Source organism: Rhinatrema bivittatum, chromosome 2 (assembly GCF_901001135.1).
Source record: "Rhinatrema bivittatum chromosome 2, aRhiBiv1.1, whole genome shotgun sequence".
Taxonomy (NCBI): domain Eukaryota; kingdom Metazoa; phylum Chordata; class Amphibia; order Gymnophiona; family Rhinatrematidae; genus Rhinatrema; species Rhinatrema bivittatum.
In genome coordinates this window covers 199,420,052-199,437,613 of record NC_042616.1, presented here as the reverse complement: position 1 = coordinate 199,437,613, position 17,562 = coordinate 199,420,052, and the positions used below count along the sequence as shown (strand labels likewise).

The window sequence follows — 17,562 nt, the reverse complement described above, 5'->3', positions numbered from 1 at the left end:
ACTCTTCGTAGCTAATAAGCAAGCCGAACTCTTCCAGGCAACGGATGGTGATTCGTAGGCTGTGTTGCAGGGAGGATGGGTCTGGGGCAACCAGCAGCCAGTCGTCGAGGTAAGGAAACAGCTGTATTCCCTGTTTCCTGAGATGGGCCACAGCCACTGCTAGGCACTTGAAGACTCTCGGGGGGACAACAGTCCAAATTGGTGTATTGGAAATGATGCCCACTGGACCTGGAAGCAAAGGTACTGCCAACAGGTACAGTGGATGGGAATGTGGGCATACGCATCCCTTACATCTAGCGCACTCATCCGGTTGTTGGACTGTAAAAAGGGAAGGATGGGCTTGAGGGAAATCATCTTGAACTTTTCCTTGCGAATGAATCTGTTGAGCATCCATAGGTCCAGGATAGGCCAAAGTCCTCCCGATTTCTTGGGGATGAGGAAGTATGGGGAATAAAATCCCTGATTCTGCAAGGAGATGAAGTCGGCGGATGCAGTCTGGTGATCTCCTCCTTGAAAGCATTCCTGCTGCACGCTCCATCCCCCTGTATCCGCTTGAGATGCGGGATGGTCGGTGTTGACTTGAAATTTAGGGTGTCGCACTCCTTGATGATCTAAAGGACCCAGCTGTCAGTCGTAATTCTCTCCCAGGATTGATAAAAATGGGAGAGTCTTCCTCCCACCATTAGCAGTGGAGATGATTTGGCTGTTCCTAAAACCCTGCCGAGTTTTGGAGTTGATTGAGTCTGTGGGGCCATGCGGTTGGCGCGAGCTGAGTTGTATGCGGCTTTGTGCTTGTTGTGGCTGCAGTCCCCTGGGTGGTTGGTACGACTGTGGGCGAAAGGAGGGGTAAGGTTTGCCCGTATGCGATTGCGCGTGTGTTCTACGGGGGGGGGGGGGGGGGGGGGCAGAATAATTTCTTCTTCCGGATGACTGATCTCTCGGAGAAGGAAGGGACTGCACTGTGACACTCTGATCTTTTAGCTGGGCCACTGCCTCCCATAGCTTATCCCCAAAGTTGTTGTCCGGGAGACAGGAGAAGTCGACGCGCTTCTCATGAACATCCTCCCTTATAGCACTTGCCCGTAGCCATGCCAAACATCTGGTTGCGATAGCTCCCGCGGAGTTTCTGGCTGAGGTATCAAATGTCTCAAATGATGCGCAGCAAATGGTGTAGGTCTTCCTCCATCTCGTGCAGCTGGGCCAGTGGGTCAGCGCTCATCACCACAGGCTTCAGGGATTGGAGGCACTTGTACAAGTATTGGGTGATATAAAACTGATGCTGCTGTATCTTGGCATTCAGCATTGCAGCCTGGAAAGTACGTCTTCCGAAGCTGTCCAAATATTTGTTGTCCCTCCCTGGAGGGGTACTGGAGTGCAGTCGTGATTTCTTCGCCCTCTTCATGGCTGACTCCACCATGATAGAAGCATGGGATAGCTGGACCATGCTATAAAAGTGTGATGCGTGCATCCGGAATTTCAGGTCTTTTTTTACGGGATGTCGCTGGCCCCGACAAGGGGAACTGCCATGCTCTGGTCATTAAATCATCCAGAACCGCATGCGAGGGCAATGCAGTTGGCTCCGCAGGTGTCTTGAATATCTTAAGTATCCCCAGGACATCCGCCCGGCGGTCCAGCAACTTCCAGGTTTCCATGTTGAGGACATTCCCCACCTTCTCCACAAACTAGGGAGTAAGAGAGGACGTCTGGCAGGAAGATAGGTTGTGGATGTTCCACCGGGGGGTCAGAGGGATAACCTGTCGAAGAACCAGGAGATTTAGAGGATAACTCATATGTGGAAGCTTTCTGAGGTGCATCGAGGGGAGCTTAGTACCGGCCAGTTGGTGCCCTCACTCGGTGAAGGTGGAGTCCTGCAGGGGGAATGCTCTCCCTGCCCATGCTGCTGTTCCAGCGATGACAGAAACTATCAGTATTTGCGAGATTTGTGTCATCACTTCATCACTTGGGAGACCAGGGTTCCCTGTGGCCTAGGGGAGGGTTCCCTCAAGGGCCCTCTGGGAGGCATCACTGCTAGTAGGATATCAGAATCTGGGCCTCTGGGCCATATGGGTGCCTGTTCTACATGGGGGGCCCGGTTGTGCCTTTTTCCAAGAGCTCTTGAAGGTGTGACCCTTCTCCTTTGCGCCTCAACGCTGAAGACAGGTCGGAGAAGACCCCGGATGAATGGGAGGATCCCATCGACCCGTGGACAGATGGTTCCACGTCTGAGAATACGAGCTCCAGATTCAGAACAGGGGCCCCATGCAAGGTTGGCTGCTGGGCTGTAGGCGATGCCGTTATTTATCGGAGAGGCATGTGGGACCCGATGGTCTGTGGGGGTCTCCCCTGCTTCGATGCATTCAGGGATGGATCCCTGCATCAGTGTGTCAATGTGTCGACAGACACTCTCCTTTGCCTCAATCCTGCATCATGTTTCCTATGTTTCGGTGCGTCGACATGGCGTTGTGTGTCGCATTGGTGAATCGATGCATTGGGCGGGTGTGTCGATGCGCTCAAGACTTGCCTGGGCTTGGAAGCTGCAAATCTTCCAGCGCTCCCTGCGTCGAAGCGGCATGGCACGCTTCCGTGGGGCCCTTGATTCACCTGAGGGCCCTGCTGAGGAGGCTCTTTTTATCCTTGATCTCGGGGGTTCCCAGCTGGGCCCCGGAGAGGACTGAGTAGATCCTCATGATGGCTCAAATGCTGGATCCTGATGCTGCCTCCTTCAGCATCTCTATCTTCGCTATCTGCTGCCTGCGTGTTCATGGGGACATGCGGCTGCAGTCCCTGCAGCTGGATGGGTAATGGGCGGGTCCCAGGCAAATGTAACAGATCACATGGCCATCTGTTACAAACATCACTTTGCACACTGGCAAAACTTAAAGCCAGGCAGTCTCAGCATCACCACTTTGCTGTTTTGCAGTAAGGTGATCGAAGTATGCTAAGTTGTAGCCAAAAATTGGCAACCATAAGGAGAGAGGAGCTCCACGTGCAACATGCAATGCGGAAGAACAAGACTGAGGCAAGCTGGGAGCCACGTGGAAGAGGACACACAGGCTTTGCTCTGTGTGCTTTGAGGAGATCCGCCATCTAGAGGACTGGAGGACTTTTCCCAGGCAGCAATGCTAATTCAGCCTGCTCATCTGCGAGAAAAAACCTGGGTGGCTCTGTTGAACTCTCGACGTCCCAAGGGTCGAGTACTGATCTTAACCAGAAGGTGCTGTCTTGGTATCATAGCACATCACTTGCACAGATTGGTCAGACCAAACTGATCTCAGTGACTAGGCAATGCAAACCCAGAACTCCTGCACTGCAGCCCTATGGTCTGAGTTATTGGGTGACTGCACTAGTAGTAGTTTTAAGTTAAATGCTATTTGGAACAATCACAACCTGGATAATAATTTATTTATTTATTTATTTTAAGTTTTTTTATACCGATTTTCCTGCATAAAATGCATATCAAACCGGTTTACAATGAAACAGAATGAGCAGGAAGTAAAATTCCTTAGTCTAATACATTTAAACATCAATAATGAAATAATTTTAAACAAAGCAAAAAGCTAAATAACATTAATAAAAGTTAAATTATTAACATAAACATAATTATATTAGAAGGAGCACAAAGGTTAGCATGAAGGGGAGCACACCCGGCACGCGACGCCTGGTGTAATTGTGCCGTTAATCGGGTCGCCGCTGGCTGGTCGTCATGACGTGGGGGGGGGGGGGGCAAGTCTTCACATCGCTGATTTTCTCTTTTAACATCTCAGTTCATTTTTACTATTTTTTTGTGTCTTTTTCTCACAAGATGTAGTTTTTATAATGGCAGATAGTGTGTCTTATTATACACCAAAAACAACTCTTCATTCATTCATTCAGGCCATTTGAAAGATTTAGGTTTAAGAATATAATAGTGTGTGCAATATATTTATTAATCGTTCTAACAAAGTGAATGCAACTTACTTCGGACATGGTTTTCAGCACAATACAACATGTCGGCAGCATGAATAAACTGATATCCTGTTCCTCGCATACATAATTCTGCTTCTGAGTATCCAAGCACAATTCTTCCTCTACAACAGAAAAGGGACAATCAGCATAATAATGTAGAGTGCAATTACTGAAAAGTTGAGGTTAAACATAGCTGGTCACAGCTATTCAGAAGCATGTTAGATGGTGGCAGAAAAAGGTCAACTACTCCATTCCATCTGCCAAATCACTCCTATCTACTTTGTAAAGATAGATCCCAGATGTCAGTCCAAGCATGAATAATTATAAAATATCTCACCTTATCTGGAGCAATTTTTGTCTTCCTCCTTTGTATTCTACCATCTTGGGCAAATGAGCATTCATCCACTTAGCTCACATACAGCATCCCTCTCTTTCCATGTTTAACCACAAAGCTTTGAAATAGTCTAAACAGCTACCAGTATTAGAGTATCCAGTCATCCAGTCTCCTAGCTCCCTATATAGCCTGTCAGAGTGATCAGGCTAACTGAGAATCTGTGCTTTCATTAAGTCTAATTACTGTAACTTGCAGCCTACCAGAACTTAGCTGCATAAATGTCTATATTTCCATTAGCAACAAAAATCATTAAAAAATACCCAGGTTTAATAAATTCCAAGAAAAGATAGCCAAAGATATATGAGCTTTTTAATAAAGAGACCATCATACAATGGCGTATACTGATTCACTAAAAGGCAGTTCTGCAAAGAAATGCTGGAATATTCAGCACAATTGATTTCCCCTTTTCACATAAACATAGGTCTCAAATGTGCACAGGACATCAAAGGTGCTTTTTTTTTTTTTTTACTTTTTATTCATTTACTAATAAAATCCACATGAAAAACAGTCACTTAGCTTGCAAAACGCCGACAAACATGTCCACTTTTCTTATTTCTTTCAAAAACGAAATCGGTAACAGGAACTTCAGATGTTTAGCCAAACAAAACGCCCAACACGTTAGGGTTCTTCATCAGGGGCATTAGATGTTTCAGCATTGCAGAGTTCTGCTTCCTATCTCCTATCAAAATGGACCAATCCGGGTGGATACTTAAAAATAAGCCAATAGAAAATCACTCCACATATCTTAGCCAATCGGAAGTGCCAGATTAACCCAACGTATGCCAATCAATAGCTTCAAGCATTCCTGATAGAAAAATCAAATTCAGTTTAAAGATCCATTGTTCTTTGAAATTCAAAATAGTAGAAATGTCATCACTTGAGGTCACTACAGAATCAATCACCATCCAATATAAATCTTCAAACTGATGGTCACACTGAAGGCAATGGGAGCTACTTCTTTCTTCAACTGAAGACAACTATAATATTCTCTTATTTGTACCTTTAAAGAACATGAAGTCCTGCCAATAAATAATAAAGGGCAGCCACACTTAATATAATAAATAACATTTGGTGTGTTAATCACGATTTGGTCATTTTACTTGTAACAAATGTGAAATTTACCAATTCCTTGGTAGGTGAAACATGGGAAGATCCAATATCAAAGGTTGCATTTAAATGTACCGGTCTAACACCAAACGTTACTTATTTGATTACGTGTAGCTGCCTTTTATTATATATTGGCAGGACTTCACATTCTTTAAAGGTACGAATAAGAGAACATTGCAGTCATCTTTAGCTGAAGAAAGAAGCAGCTCCTATTGTTAAGCACTGTCTTCAATTTGACCATCAACTTGAAAATTTATATTAGATGGGGACAGATTCTGTTGTGACAACAAAAAGAGGTGGTGACATTTCTAGTATTTTGAATTTCAAAGAACAATGGAGCTTTAAACTGAATATAATTTTTCCATCAGGAATGAATGAAGCTATTGACTGACATATATTGGGCTAACCTGACACCTCGTATTGACTAAGATATGTGGAGTGTTTTTCTATTGGCTTATTTTTAAGTATTCTACCCGGATTGGTCCATTTTGTAATAAAATGCTAAAGAGCGTTTTGACTATGCACCCACCATGTTTTTTGATAGGAGATAGGAAGCAGAACTCTGCAATGCCGAAACATCTAATGCCCCTGATGACGAACTGAAATGTGCAATGCATCGAGCATTTCATTTGGCTAAACATCTGAAGTCCCTGTTACCGATTTTGCTTTTGAAAGAAATAAGAAAAGTGGACATGTTGGCGTTTTGCAAGGTAAGTGACTGTAGATTTTATTATTAAATGAAAAAAAAAAGAAAAAAAGCACCTTTATATATAAAAAATTGATGTCCTGTGCACATTTGAGACCTATGATTATGTGAAAAAAAGGGGAAATCAATTGCGCTGAATGTTCCAGCATTTCTGAATGATGGTCTCTTTATAAAATAGCTCTTCTATCTTTGGTTATCTTTTGTTGGTATGTTTCCATTAGGACTACTGCTATTTCATACAACCCACTTGCCATTTATTCTGGCAGCTCTAAAAGATACTGAGTTGTTCAAGTACAGCAGTTTACACATGTGCCACTAGGCTGTGCTTCTTCCAGCTCTTCACTTTTTGTCACTAGTCATACCCTATGCTTATCCCATTCACTCTTAAAATCTGTTGCAGTTTTAGCCTTGCCCACCCACTTCAAGAGAAATTTCATGTTTACTATTCTTTCCGTGAATAAAATGTATTTCCTGATGTTACTCCTGCATCTATCCCCTCAGTCTCATATCTTGACCCGTTGTTCAAGGGAAAGGAACTTCTAGAACATGTTTTATCTCCTGTGCATCATTAATACCTATGAACATTACAATCATATCTTCCCTGTTTTGTTCTTTCCTCTAGAGCAGTGGTCCCCAAGCTAAGGCACATGGGCTGAACATGTTCCGCTGAACTCATTTGGCCAGCCTGCTGGATCTTTCCTTCACGCAGTCGGATTCGGCCCATGGAAGAAAGGGTTTTTCTTTTTAACCTGTGTCTGGTAGGGAGAAGAGGCAACGGAACTGCGCCATTGACATATGATGCTGGTGGAAGGCCAGGCCCCACCAGCGGCAGAAGACATCCAGTAGCCATGCCACTAATCCTCATCACTGGCAAGGAGGCCAGATCCCACTAGCGGCAGAAGATGCCTAGGATTCTCACAATCGATCCTCGCCACTGGCAGCAAAGCCAGGCCCCACTAGCAGAAGATACACGGAGATGTGCCAATGATCAGCACTGCTGGCATGCAGGACAGGCACCACCAGAGGCAGAAGACGCCTGTGATCCATACCATTGACCCTCACTAATGGTGGCGAGGCCAAGCCCTGCCAGCAGATGACTCCCAGGACCTGCACCAATAATGAGCATTCTGGCAGGGCCCACCAGTGGCAGAATATGAGCAGGGATCCAGGAAACAAAGCCACTGGCAGGGAGGCCAGGTCTTGCTGGTGTAAAGAGCAGTGGGTGAGTGGACTAAGGGAAGGGAGGGGATGTGTAAGGGAGGGAAAAGAAAAGAAATAAGTGAATGAGGATAGCAAGAATAGAAAGTGAAAGGAGGGGAGGGAAAGTAGAGAAGTGGGATGAGTGAAGAGAGGGGATGAGTGAAGAGAGGGAGGTGAGTAAAGTGATGGGGTAAGGTGATTGATGGAAGGAAATCAGAAAGAGAAGGGGAAGAGGGAAAGGGGGGAGAGAGTTGGGTGAGTGGAGTAGTGTAAGTGAAGGGAAAGGGTGAGATTGAAACACTGAGGGTGAATAAGAGGAGGGGAAGGAGTAGGATGAAGCAGTTGAATGTGGTGAGAGGGGATTAAGTTGAAGGGAGGGAAGGGAATAAGAGGAAGGAAGGAGTACTGGATGACAGAAGGAAAGTAGAGAGGTGAGGGATGGGATGAGAGTGATTAAAAGGGAGAGAGAGGAGGGAAGGGGGTGCACCTCAGGGAGGCAAATGCAGGGGAAAGGGAAGCCATGGAGCAGGATTTTCAGGGGTATGGCTGGGAAATTAGAAATATTCTTACTGGCATGTTATCTGTCACACTCTGGGAACTCTGTTTTCTCCCATTCCTAGTATTTCAAATTAGCCAAGAGCCAGATATGCCACCACCCATGGCCCTCATGACTATTTGAAATTTCCTACATGGCCCTTCCCTTAAAAAGTTTGGGGACTTTTGCTCCAAAGTATACATATTTACATCCTTAACGTTCATCTCATAGGACTTTTGAGGCAGACCCCACCCCTATTCCATTTTTGGTAACCCTTCTCTGGACCATCTCTACTTTGGGTCTTTCCAGAGGTACAACCTCCAGAACTGAACATAATAGTGTGAGTTCTCATGAAGAACCTGCACAAATGGGTGGCGTATTATGAACAAGAGTATTCTTATTTATATGCATTTTTCCAATACCATCTAATGTAAAGTTTCTATATTGCAAGAGGGTGTCCCTAAGCAACTCAATAGTAAAAAAAAACCCCAAAAAGTAAAGAAAATGCTTTTTAAACAATACAACTAGCTGCTGTGTAATTTTCTTTTTTTTTTTTTTTGGTGCTTTGACTTGTGAATGCAATTTGTGAAGGATACCAGATTGACATCACTGGATATTAAAATCCACCAGTTTTAACACTGAGGAAGTGCAAGGAGAAGCAACTGCTCCATGAAACTATTTTTACCGTATACTGAAGAGGTGGAAGGCTTGTTCCAACCTCCATTACCTTTCAATTCTTATTTTTTTTCTGGTACTAGGTAATCATATTTTTTTACAGAATAGACAGGGAATAAACCATGCCACCTCATTGAGATTTTCTGTATTTCTCCATTGCAAAACTCAATCATCACTGTCATCTTTTCCATTTTCTTTTCTTATTTTATGGCATTTGTAAACTAGAAAGGATAACTCCAATTATATCAAGACAGAATATACTTGGGCATGCAACAGACCAGACTGGACTGATTCTTTTTATGATTTAAGTTGCTTTTATCTAGGATTTTTCAACTACTATTAGTCATGATTCTGTTTTAGATTAAACTAAGAAATAATTTAAGGCTATACATATAATTTGTCACTTACTTTGCATCACATCCAATAGGAGTAAAGTCCAGTTTGTGTTTAGTTCTGAAGATAAAATTTTTGGTTCGAATCTCCAAGATAGATGGGGACTGCAGTGGAGTAGCCAATGTGAACAAGGCCAGCTGAGGAGGAATCACAGACCCATCCTTTCCTTTTCTATTTTGTCCATGAAGAAACTTTAACCGTCCTTGAAAATTCATGGCCTTGAGGAGAAAAACAATTTTGTTCAGGCCTGAAACTGCATTCTAAACAAATCATATACAGCCTCTTACCATGGCGCTTTCATTATAGAAAATGTATCAATGGTTATTAGTGCTTTGGTGAGCTAACACCATTAAAAAAAAAGTGGTCAATCATACCAAATCATTTGTGTTAAGTGTGTCCCTAAATCCTGGTACTATGGGATCCTTCAAGATTTTAAGCATTACAATGTTGAGATTACTTACCTGATAATCTCGTTTTCCTTAGTGTAGACAGATGGACTCAGAACAAGTGGGTATAGTGTGCTCGTGCTAGCAGTTGGAGACGGATCTGACGTCAGCACGGGTACATATACCCCCCCCACAGGAAGTGAAGCACTTCAGTAATCTTCCTTGCAAAAGCTGTTATGGATATATGTGTACTGACGATCAATGAAATAGTGAAACAGGATTCCCCTGACCGATTGATATTAGCTGGAGACCGCCAGCATTCCCAACCGGAAGGCGTCGACACCTGACAAAGGGGACGGCTCTTATGTAAGTAAATGACATGGCCTATCTTGAATTGGTGAAACCCATGTATACCGGCAGCCGGACGGGATGCTGAGTCCATCTGTCTACACTAAGGAAAACGAGATTATCAGGTAAGTAATCTCAACATTTCCTAGCGTGTAGCCAGATGGACTCAGAACAAGTGGGATGTACAAAAGCTTTACTCCCGGACTGGGCGGGAGGCTGCCTAAGGACCGCGTAAGACTGCCCTCGCAAATGCTGTGTCCTCCCTGGCCTGGACATCCAGACGGTAAAACCTGGAGAAGGTATGGAGGGAGGACCACGTCGCCGCTTTACATATTTCTGCGGGCGACAGCATCCTAGATTCAGCCCAAGATGCTGCTTGGGCTCTGGTAGAATGAGCCTTGACTTGTAGAGGCGGTGACTTCCCGGCCTCTACGTAAGCCGCTCTGATAACTTCTTTAATCCAGCGGGCGATGGTGGGCCGAGATGCCGCTCCTCCTTGTTTCTTCCCGCTGTGCAGGACGAACAGATGGTCCGTCTTTCGTACGTCTTCTGTCATTTCCAGATATCTGGGCAGCAATCTGCCGATGTCGAGATGGCGTAGTAAACGCCCTTCTTCTGATTTCTTCAAACCCGCCGTGGTAGGCAAGGATATGGTTTGGTTGAGGTGAAATTGTGAGACTACTTTAGGTAGAAAGGAGGGAACCGTGCGAAGATGGATAGCCTCAGGAGTGATTCTGAGAAAGGGATCACGGCAGGACAGCGCTTGTAGCTCTGAGATGTGGCGTGCGGAACACACTGCCAGCAAGAACACCATCTTCAAAGTTAGCGAACGGAGAGACAGGCCCCGAAGGGGTCTGAAGGTGGATCCCGCGAGGAAATCCAAAACAAGGTTGAGGTTCCCCAGGGGCACTGGCCACTTCAGTGGCGGACGAATGTGCTTGACTCCTTTGAGGAAGCGGGAAACATCTGGGTGCTTGGCAATGGTCTTGCCATCCCTCCTGGGACCGTAGCAAGACAGCGCAGCCACCTGAACCTTGATGGAGCTTAGGGAGAGACCCTTCTGAAGCCCATCCTGCAGGAAATCCAGAACAATAGGGATAGTAGTCGCATGTGGATTGGTGCCATGAGTGTCGCACCAGGCTTCAAATACTCTCCAGATCCTTATGTAGGTGAGGGATGGGGAAAACTTGCGAGCTCGGAGGAGTGTATCTATCACGGGCTCCGAGTAACCTCTTTTCTTCAGTCTAGCCCTCTCAATGGCCAGACCGTAAGAGAGAATTGAGCCGGATCCTCGTGGAGGATGGGACCTTGACGAAGCAGGTCCCTGAGAGGAGGCAGGGGAAGGGGCTCCCCTGCCAGTAGTCTTCTCATGTCCGCGTACCAGGGTCTTCTTGGCCAGTCTGGCGCCACTAGAAGAACTAGGCCCCGGTGCTTCTGAATCTTGTGGATAAGGGTGCCCAGCAGGGGCCACGGAGGAAAGGCGTATAGCAGGGTCCCTGGAGGCCATGGCTGAACCAGGGCTTCAATCCCGTGAGAGAACGGATCTCGCTTGCGGCTGAAGTATCTGGGTACTTGAGCATTGGACCTGTCCGCTAGTAAGTCCATGTCCTGACTCTCCCAGTGATCCACAATCATCTGGAAGGCTGTGGGCGACAGCTGCCATTCCCCCTGATTTAGACTTTCTCTGCTGAGGAAGTCTGCCGTGGTGTTGTCCTTCCCGGCAATGTGGACGGCGGATATGTCCTGAAGATTCGCCTCTGCCCAAGCCATCAGCGAGGCTATCTCTAGGGACACCTGTCGGCTTCTGGTTCCGCCCTGACGGTTGATGTATGCCACCGTGGTGGCATTGTCGGACATCACTCTGACTGCCTGGTTCCGCAGTCTGTGAGCAAATTGCAGGCAGGCTAACCGGACTGCTCGTGCCTCTAGACGGTTGATGTTCCACCCTGCCTCTTCTCTATTCCACCGCCCTTGTGCGGTGAGTTCTTCGCAGTGTGCTCCCCATTCGCTCAGGCTGGCATCTGTGGTGAGCAGAATCCACGTGGGGGAGGACATCTTCGACCCCCTGCTCGTGTGGTTGGACTGCAACTACCACCGTAACTGGGTCCGCACTCTGGCTGGCAGAGGTAGGTGCGTGGAATAATTCCGGAAGCGGGGGCTCCAGCGAGAGAGCAGGGAGCGTTGTAGAGGTCTCATATGGGCCCTTGCCCAGGGTACCACTTCCAGGGTGGATGCCATAAGTCTGAGAACCTGCAGATAATCCCAAGCTATGGGCCGGCTGGCTCCCATCAAGGACCGGAGACGCGTCTGAAGTTTTAACCTCCTCTTGGTAGTGAGACTGACTTTGTCTGCCTGGGTGTCGAACTGGACTCCCAGGTATTCCAGTGATTGGGAAGGCTGTAGGCAACTCTTGTTGAGGTTGACTACCCATCCCAGGCTTTCCAGAAGGGCGATCACTCTGTTGGTTGCCCGATGGCTCTCTTCTCGTGATTTCGCCCTGATCAGCCAATCGTCTAGGTAGGGATGGACAAGGATTCCTTCCCGTCTGAGCGCTGCTGCTACCACTACGATCACCTTGGCGAAGGTCCGTGGTGCCGTGGCTAACCCGAAGGGCAAAGCCCGGAATTGGAAATGGCGTCCCAGAACCTTGAAGCGTAGGTAGCGCTGATGATCCTGATGGATCGGGATATGCAGGTAGGCTTCTGACAAGTCTAAGGCCGTGAGAAATTCTCCTGGCTGTACTGCGGTCTTGACTGAGCACAGAGTTTCCATGCGAAACCTCAGGACCCGTAAGTATCGATTGACTGACTTGAGGTCCAGTACGGGCCGGAAAGTGCCCTCTTTCTTGGGTACCATGAAATAAATGGAATAGTGCCCAGAATCCATTTCCCGTGCAGGTACTGGGATTATGGCTTTCAAGGACAGGAGCCTCGCCAGGGTAGCTTCCAATGCCGCCTTCTTGTGTATTGGACACGAAGACTCCACAAACCTGTCCGGAGGGAGATGATGGAAGTCCAGAAAATACCCCTCTCGGATGATGGCAAGGACCCACTGATCCGACGTAATCTCGACCCATCTGGGGTAGAAAAGGGTTAACCTGCCCCCTTATGGCTCTGTCCCCCGGATGGATCGGCTGATTCTCATTGGGAGGCGCGGCCGGTCCCTGAACCCGAGCCAGCTCCCCTCTTGTGCTGCTTGGTCCGAAAGGACTGGTTCCTGGCCTGAGGACGGGGTGCCTGGTAGCGACTCCTATAGGGAGTGAAGCGTTGGGAACTTCTGCCTCTGGAAGGCCTCGGAAAGGTGCGCTGGTTCCTCTTGAACCTATCTTCCGGCAGGCGAGGTATTGGAGAGGCACCCCATGTGCTGGCCAGTTTATCAAGGTCGCTGCCGAACAGGAGAGAACCCCTAAAGGGCATCCTGGTGAGGCGTGTCTTCGAAGGAGCATCGGCGGACCAATTCCGTATCCATAGCTGCCTCCTGGCAGCAACAGAGGATGAGACCCCCTTGGCTGTTGTACGGACTAGGTCGGATGCGGCATCCATGAGGAACGAGAGAGCGGACTCCATGTCTGCTGCCGGAGCATTTTTCCTAACCTGTGACAAACAGGAACGCGTCACCACTGTGCAGCAGGTCGCGATCCGCAAAGCTAGAGCTGCCACCTCAAAGGTCTGTTTTAGGATGGCGTCCAGTCGCTGGTCATGAGGCTCCTTGAGGGCCGCCCCCCCTCAACTGGAATGGTAGTGCGCTTGACCACATGCTCACCAAGGCGTCCACCTGAGGGCACGCCAGCATCTCCTTGATTGCCGGGTCCAGGGGGTACATGCCCATCAGGGCCCGACCCCCTTTGAATGAGGCCGCTGGTGCAGCCCATTCCAAATCAATCAGTTGCTGTGCTGCTTGCAAGAAGGGAAAATGGCGAGCTGTAGGACGAAGACCTTCCAGCAGAGGGTTCTGCGTAGATGGCACCGTAGCACTGGGGCCTGTAATAGCCAACTCCGCCAGGCACTGAGATACCAGGTCGGAGAGATCTTCCTTGGGAAAGAACCGCCTCATGGTACGATATGGCTCAATCCCGAGGGAAGTTCCCCCTCCTCGGGGGGTTCGGACTCGTCCTCCGAGACATCAGGGACGTCTGAGCCGGACTGCCCGGAGGCGGGTGCCCACGATAAGGGCGCGAAGGTCCAGGGGCAGGATCCGCTGGAGTAGCAACAGCAGCGGCAGCAGCAGGGCCTGGACGGGAAGCTGATTGCATCTGTACAAAGGCATGGATCCCCTTAAAGAGATCCACCCAGGAAATGGAAGCGGTCTCTAGCCGTCGGGGTACCAGGTCCCCCGGGATCCCAGGTTGTTCGAGACTGCCCGCTAGATCCGGGGTGGCCCCTGGGGAACTGTCAGCATACCTCGGTTGAGAGTGGTCCTGGCCCGAGGCTCCCACTGCCTCCTCACATTGGGCTCAAAGGGAGTCTGGCTCCTCGCTGTGCGTGGCTCTAAGCTGGCATGCTGAGCAGAGGCCGAGAGCTTTCACGCTGGAATCAGAAGGCGCCGCCGCAGAAGACGCCGGGGCGTTCGAATGTTCCATCGCGGCTTGCGAAGAATATACGCTTAATATAATATGCGCTCAATAATATGCGCTCAATAATATGCGCTCAATAATATGCGCTCAATAATATGCGGCAGCAATATACGCTGAATACAATATGCGCTCAATGATATGCGGCAGCAATATACGCTAAATACAATATGCGCTCAATGATATGCGGCAGCAATATACGCTTAATACAATATGTGCTCAATAACATGCGCTCAATGATATGCGGCAGCAATATACGTTGAATACAATATGCGCTCAATGATATGCGCTCAATGATATGCGGCAGCAATATATGCTGAATACAATATACGCACAATAATATGCGGCCAGTAATAAACGCTCAAAGGATATACAATATATGCACAATAATATGCGGTCAGTAATATACGCCCAACAGTATACAGGCGCCTATCATGGGCGCTCAATACCTGAATAAGGCCGACAAAATGGCGACCTCCACAGTGTGCCGCATACAGGCAACGCCGCCGATCCTCGGACCTCGGAGACCAAATATAAGAGATGTACGCCTTACCTGATCCTCGGCGCTTCCCGGCTAGAACCCGGGCGGTCTCCGGCTGCAGGGGGAGAGGGGAAATACCTTCACCGCTGCTTCTGAGGAAATGCACCCACTGCCTCTAGGCCCACGCCGGGACCGAGGCGCCTCTTAGCCCAACCCAAGCCCTTCACGCTCGGGGGCTAGATCCCTGCCGCGATTCGGCCACCGGACCGAGGCCTAGACCTCCGAGGGATCACGGAAATCACCCCGGGAAACTCAACTGGGGGAGGGACCCGAGGGTATCACCGCAGGAGTGCGGGGCTCGATGTTCCTGTAGAAATTTAGTAAGTAGAATATAGAAAGTAGAAAGTAGTATTGGAAAACACGCTCAGCGAGCGTGCCGGCTCTCCAAACTGCTTTGGAGATGGAAATTACTGAAGTGCTTCACTTCCTGTGGGGGTATATGTACCCGTGCTGACGTCAGATCCGTCTCCAACTGCTAGCACGAGCACACTATACCCACTTGTTCTGAGTCCATCTGGCTACACGCTAGGAAACCAGTGTTATTACCATAACATTTTAAACTCATCTTCCAAGTTATCCATTGTACTTGTTATTTCTTGGGAAACTTTGTTTGCATGTTTCAACAGAAAATATTCTTTGGAGATAGAATTCTTAAAGAGTCACACTGACAGGTCATGCAACCTGTCACATGCAACACTGGAAGGGTTTTCCTTAAACTGACAAGTCTACGTCTCACTTTTCAGTTCAGATTTAAGAGAGAATAGTGAAGTATCATCCTGGATGTCAGGGAGATGAAGATGTTCCAAAAGAAAGGATTAAGAAGAGATAAGCGTGGAGTCACGTGATGTGGTGAGCTTGGATAGACGCAAGTCTTGGAGCTCTGAGCACCATTCCTCCGAAATCCTCCTGATTTTCTATCCACAAATCTATTAATCTGCAAGAAGAAAGGACAATAGGACTTATGTCCATCGACAAATATATGAATAGGTCACCAGGAAATATGCTCTTAAAACCTGAAAAAAAGAATAAAGAGAAGGTGAAAGGGGCAAAAGACAAAATGGCAGTGACTGTGAATGCAACCTTGGGGCCTGTTATCGCCTGCGATATGGAAGCAGAGCTCACATCGGCAGTAGTCACTGCCTTGACAGATCAGGTAAGTGCAATGCGGAGCAGATTAACGAGGTGAAAAACTCAATTGCCGATATCAGACCGTGCTTAGACCAAGTAGAGGGCTATGTTGCCGTGGTGGTGGACGACACACTCGTACTTTCAGCAAAGGTCTCGGCACTAGAAAATAGAACTTCAAGCGGAAATACATATATATATATGTATGACCTTGAAAACCGCTCTTGCAGGAACAATATCAGAGTGGTGGGTCTCCCTGAATCAAATGAAGAGCGGAATCTAATTTTCTAGAAAAATGGCTTGTAGAAGATCTTACTTTACCAGATTTACAGGGAAACCTGGTGATTGAATACGCGTACAGGCTCTGGACTCAGCGAGAGGGGGATAGAAGGCCCAGAACTGTTACGACAAACATGCTATTAATCAAATATCGCGGAAGCACTGTAATTTGTTATATCAGGTTAATGGAGTGGAAATCTTTCAAGATTATTCTACTGAAGTGGCAGCAAAGTGAACATTCTATATGGTTTGCTCTACATTAGTTGAGAAGCAAATTAAGTTTGCATTACAATATCCTGCAAAATTATGTACATGGTATGAAGGGTCCATGCGAGTTTTCAATCAGATGTCCAAGGAACGAGAGTTTGTAGAGTCTATTAAAAAGCAGAAGCTCCTTAGAAACCGTTTGAAGCTTGATGAGCCTCACTATCAATGCGACAGCTTCGCCTAGATTTGCGGACCACACTAATATACAGGTTCAGTGAATTAATTTTGTCAATTTTTACAGTTGCACTTGCTTGAGGTTGAAATGTTTTAATTTGCAGCTTTCTCAACTGTTAAGCTGATCTGCAAACACTTTTACCTCTTCTTTCAATGTGCTAAGTTAACAAAAATCTCCTGGTAACACTTGGTATTTAGTGTCTGCAAAGCTAACAGTCGCTCACACCGGAGGCAAGAGTTCTATATACGAAGAGTCAATTGGACTTTTTTTTTTTCCTTTACACCAAACAATTTACATTCTTGGAACATGGATTCTATTTCAGAATCAGTTAAAGGGGTGGTTTGTTTCTTTGCTCCTAAAGAGTTTTCCAGAGGTTAGCAGACCCTGAACTTGAAAGATAGCAGTTTACCTGTAACAGGTGTTCTCCCAGGACAGAGGATGTTAGTCCTCACATGTGGGTGACATCAGATGGAGCCCTGTCACGGAACACTTTTGTCAAAGTTTCTAGAACTTTGACTGGCACACTGAGCATGCCCAGCATGCTACTAACCCTGTGGCCACACGGGGTTCCCCTTCAGTCTAGTTTGTAGCAAAAAGTACGAGTGAAAAATAAAATAAAAAGCTATCGAACCCAACTTTGCGGCGTAGTGGGTGGGTTTCATGAGGACTAACATCCCGCTGTCCTGGGAGAACAATTGTTAAAGTTAAGCAATTTTGCTTTCTCCCAGGACAAGCAGGATGGTAGTCCTCACATATGGGTGAATAGCAAGCTACAGGCTGAGTTACACGAATCAGGCCAACCAGCACACGTGTGCAACAGGCACAACAACTGGGGTGCTGTTGGCAATGAGGAGGCAGCCTGAAATTCACAGTGGGTCGAGGTAGGATGAGTTGGGTTTCTACACTGGGAATAAAT

At 47.3% G+C, this 17,562-nt stretch overlaps 1 protein-coding gene across 1 annotated transcript in view; it reads right to left on the bottom strand.

Moving 5' to 3' along the window:
- Window positions 1-17,562, bottom strand: part of AHR (aryl hydrocarbon receptor) — a 291,464-nt gene that overhangs the window by 57,369 nt on the left and 216,533 nt on the right. The window contains exons 7-8 of the mRNA XM_029589033.1: window positions 8,971-9,173; window positions 3,958-4,067 (exon numbers count right to left, since the gene is read on the bottom strand). Coding sequence (XP_029444893.1) covers window positions 3,958-4,067; window positions 8,971-9,173 — 313 coding nt within the window. The remainder of the gene's footprint in view (window positions 1-3,957; window positions 4,068-8,970; window positions 9,174-17,562) is intronic.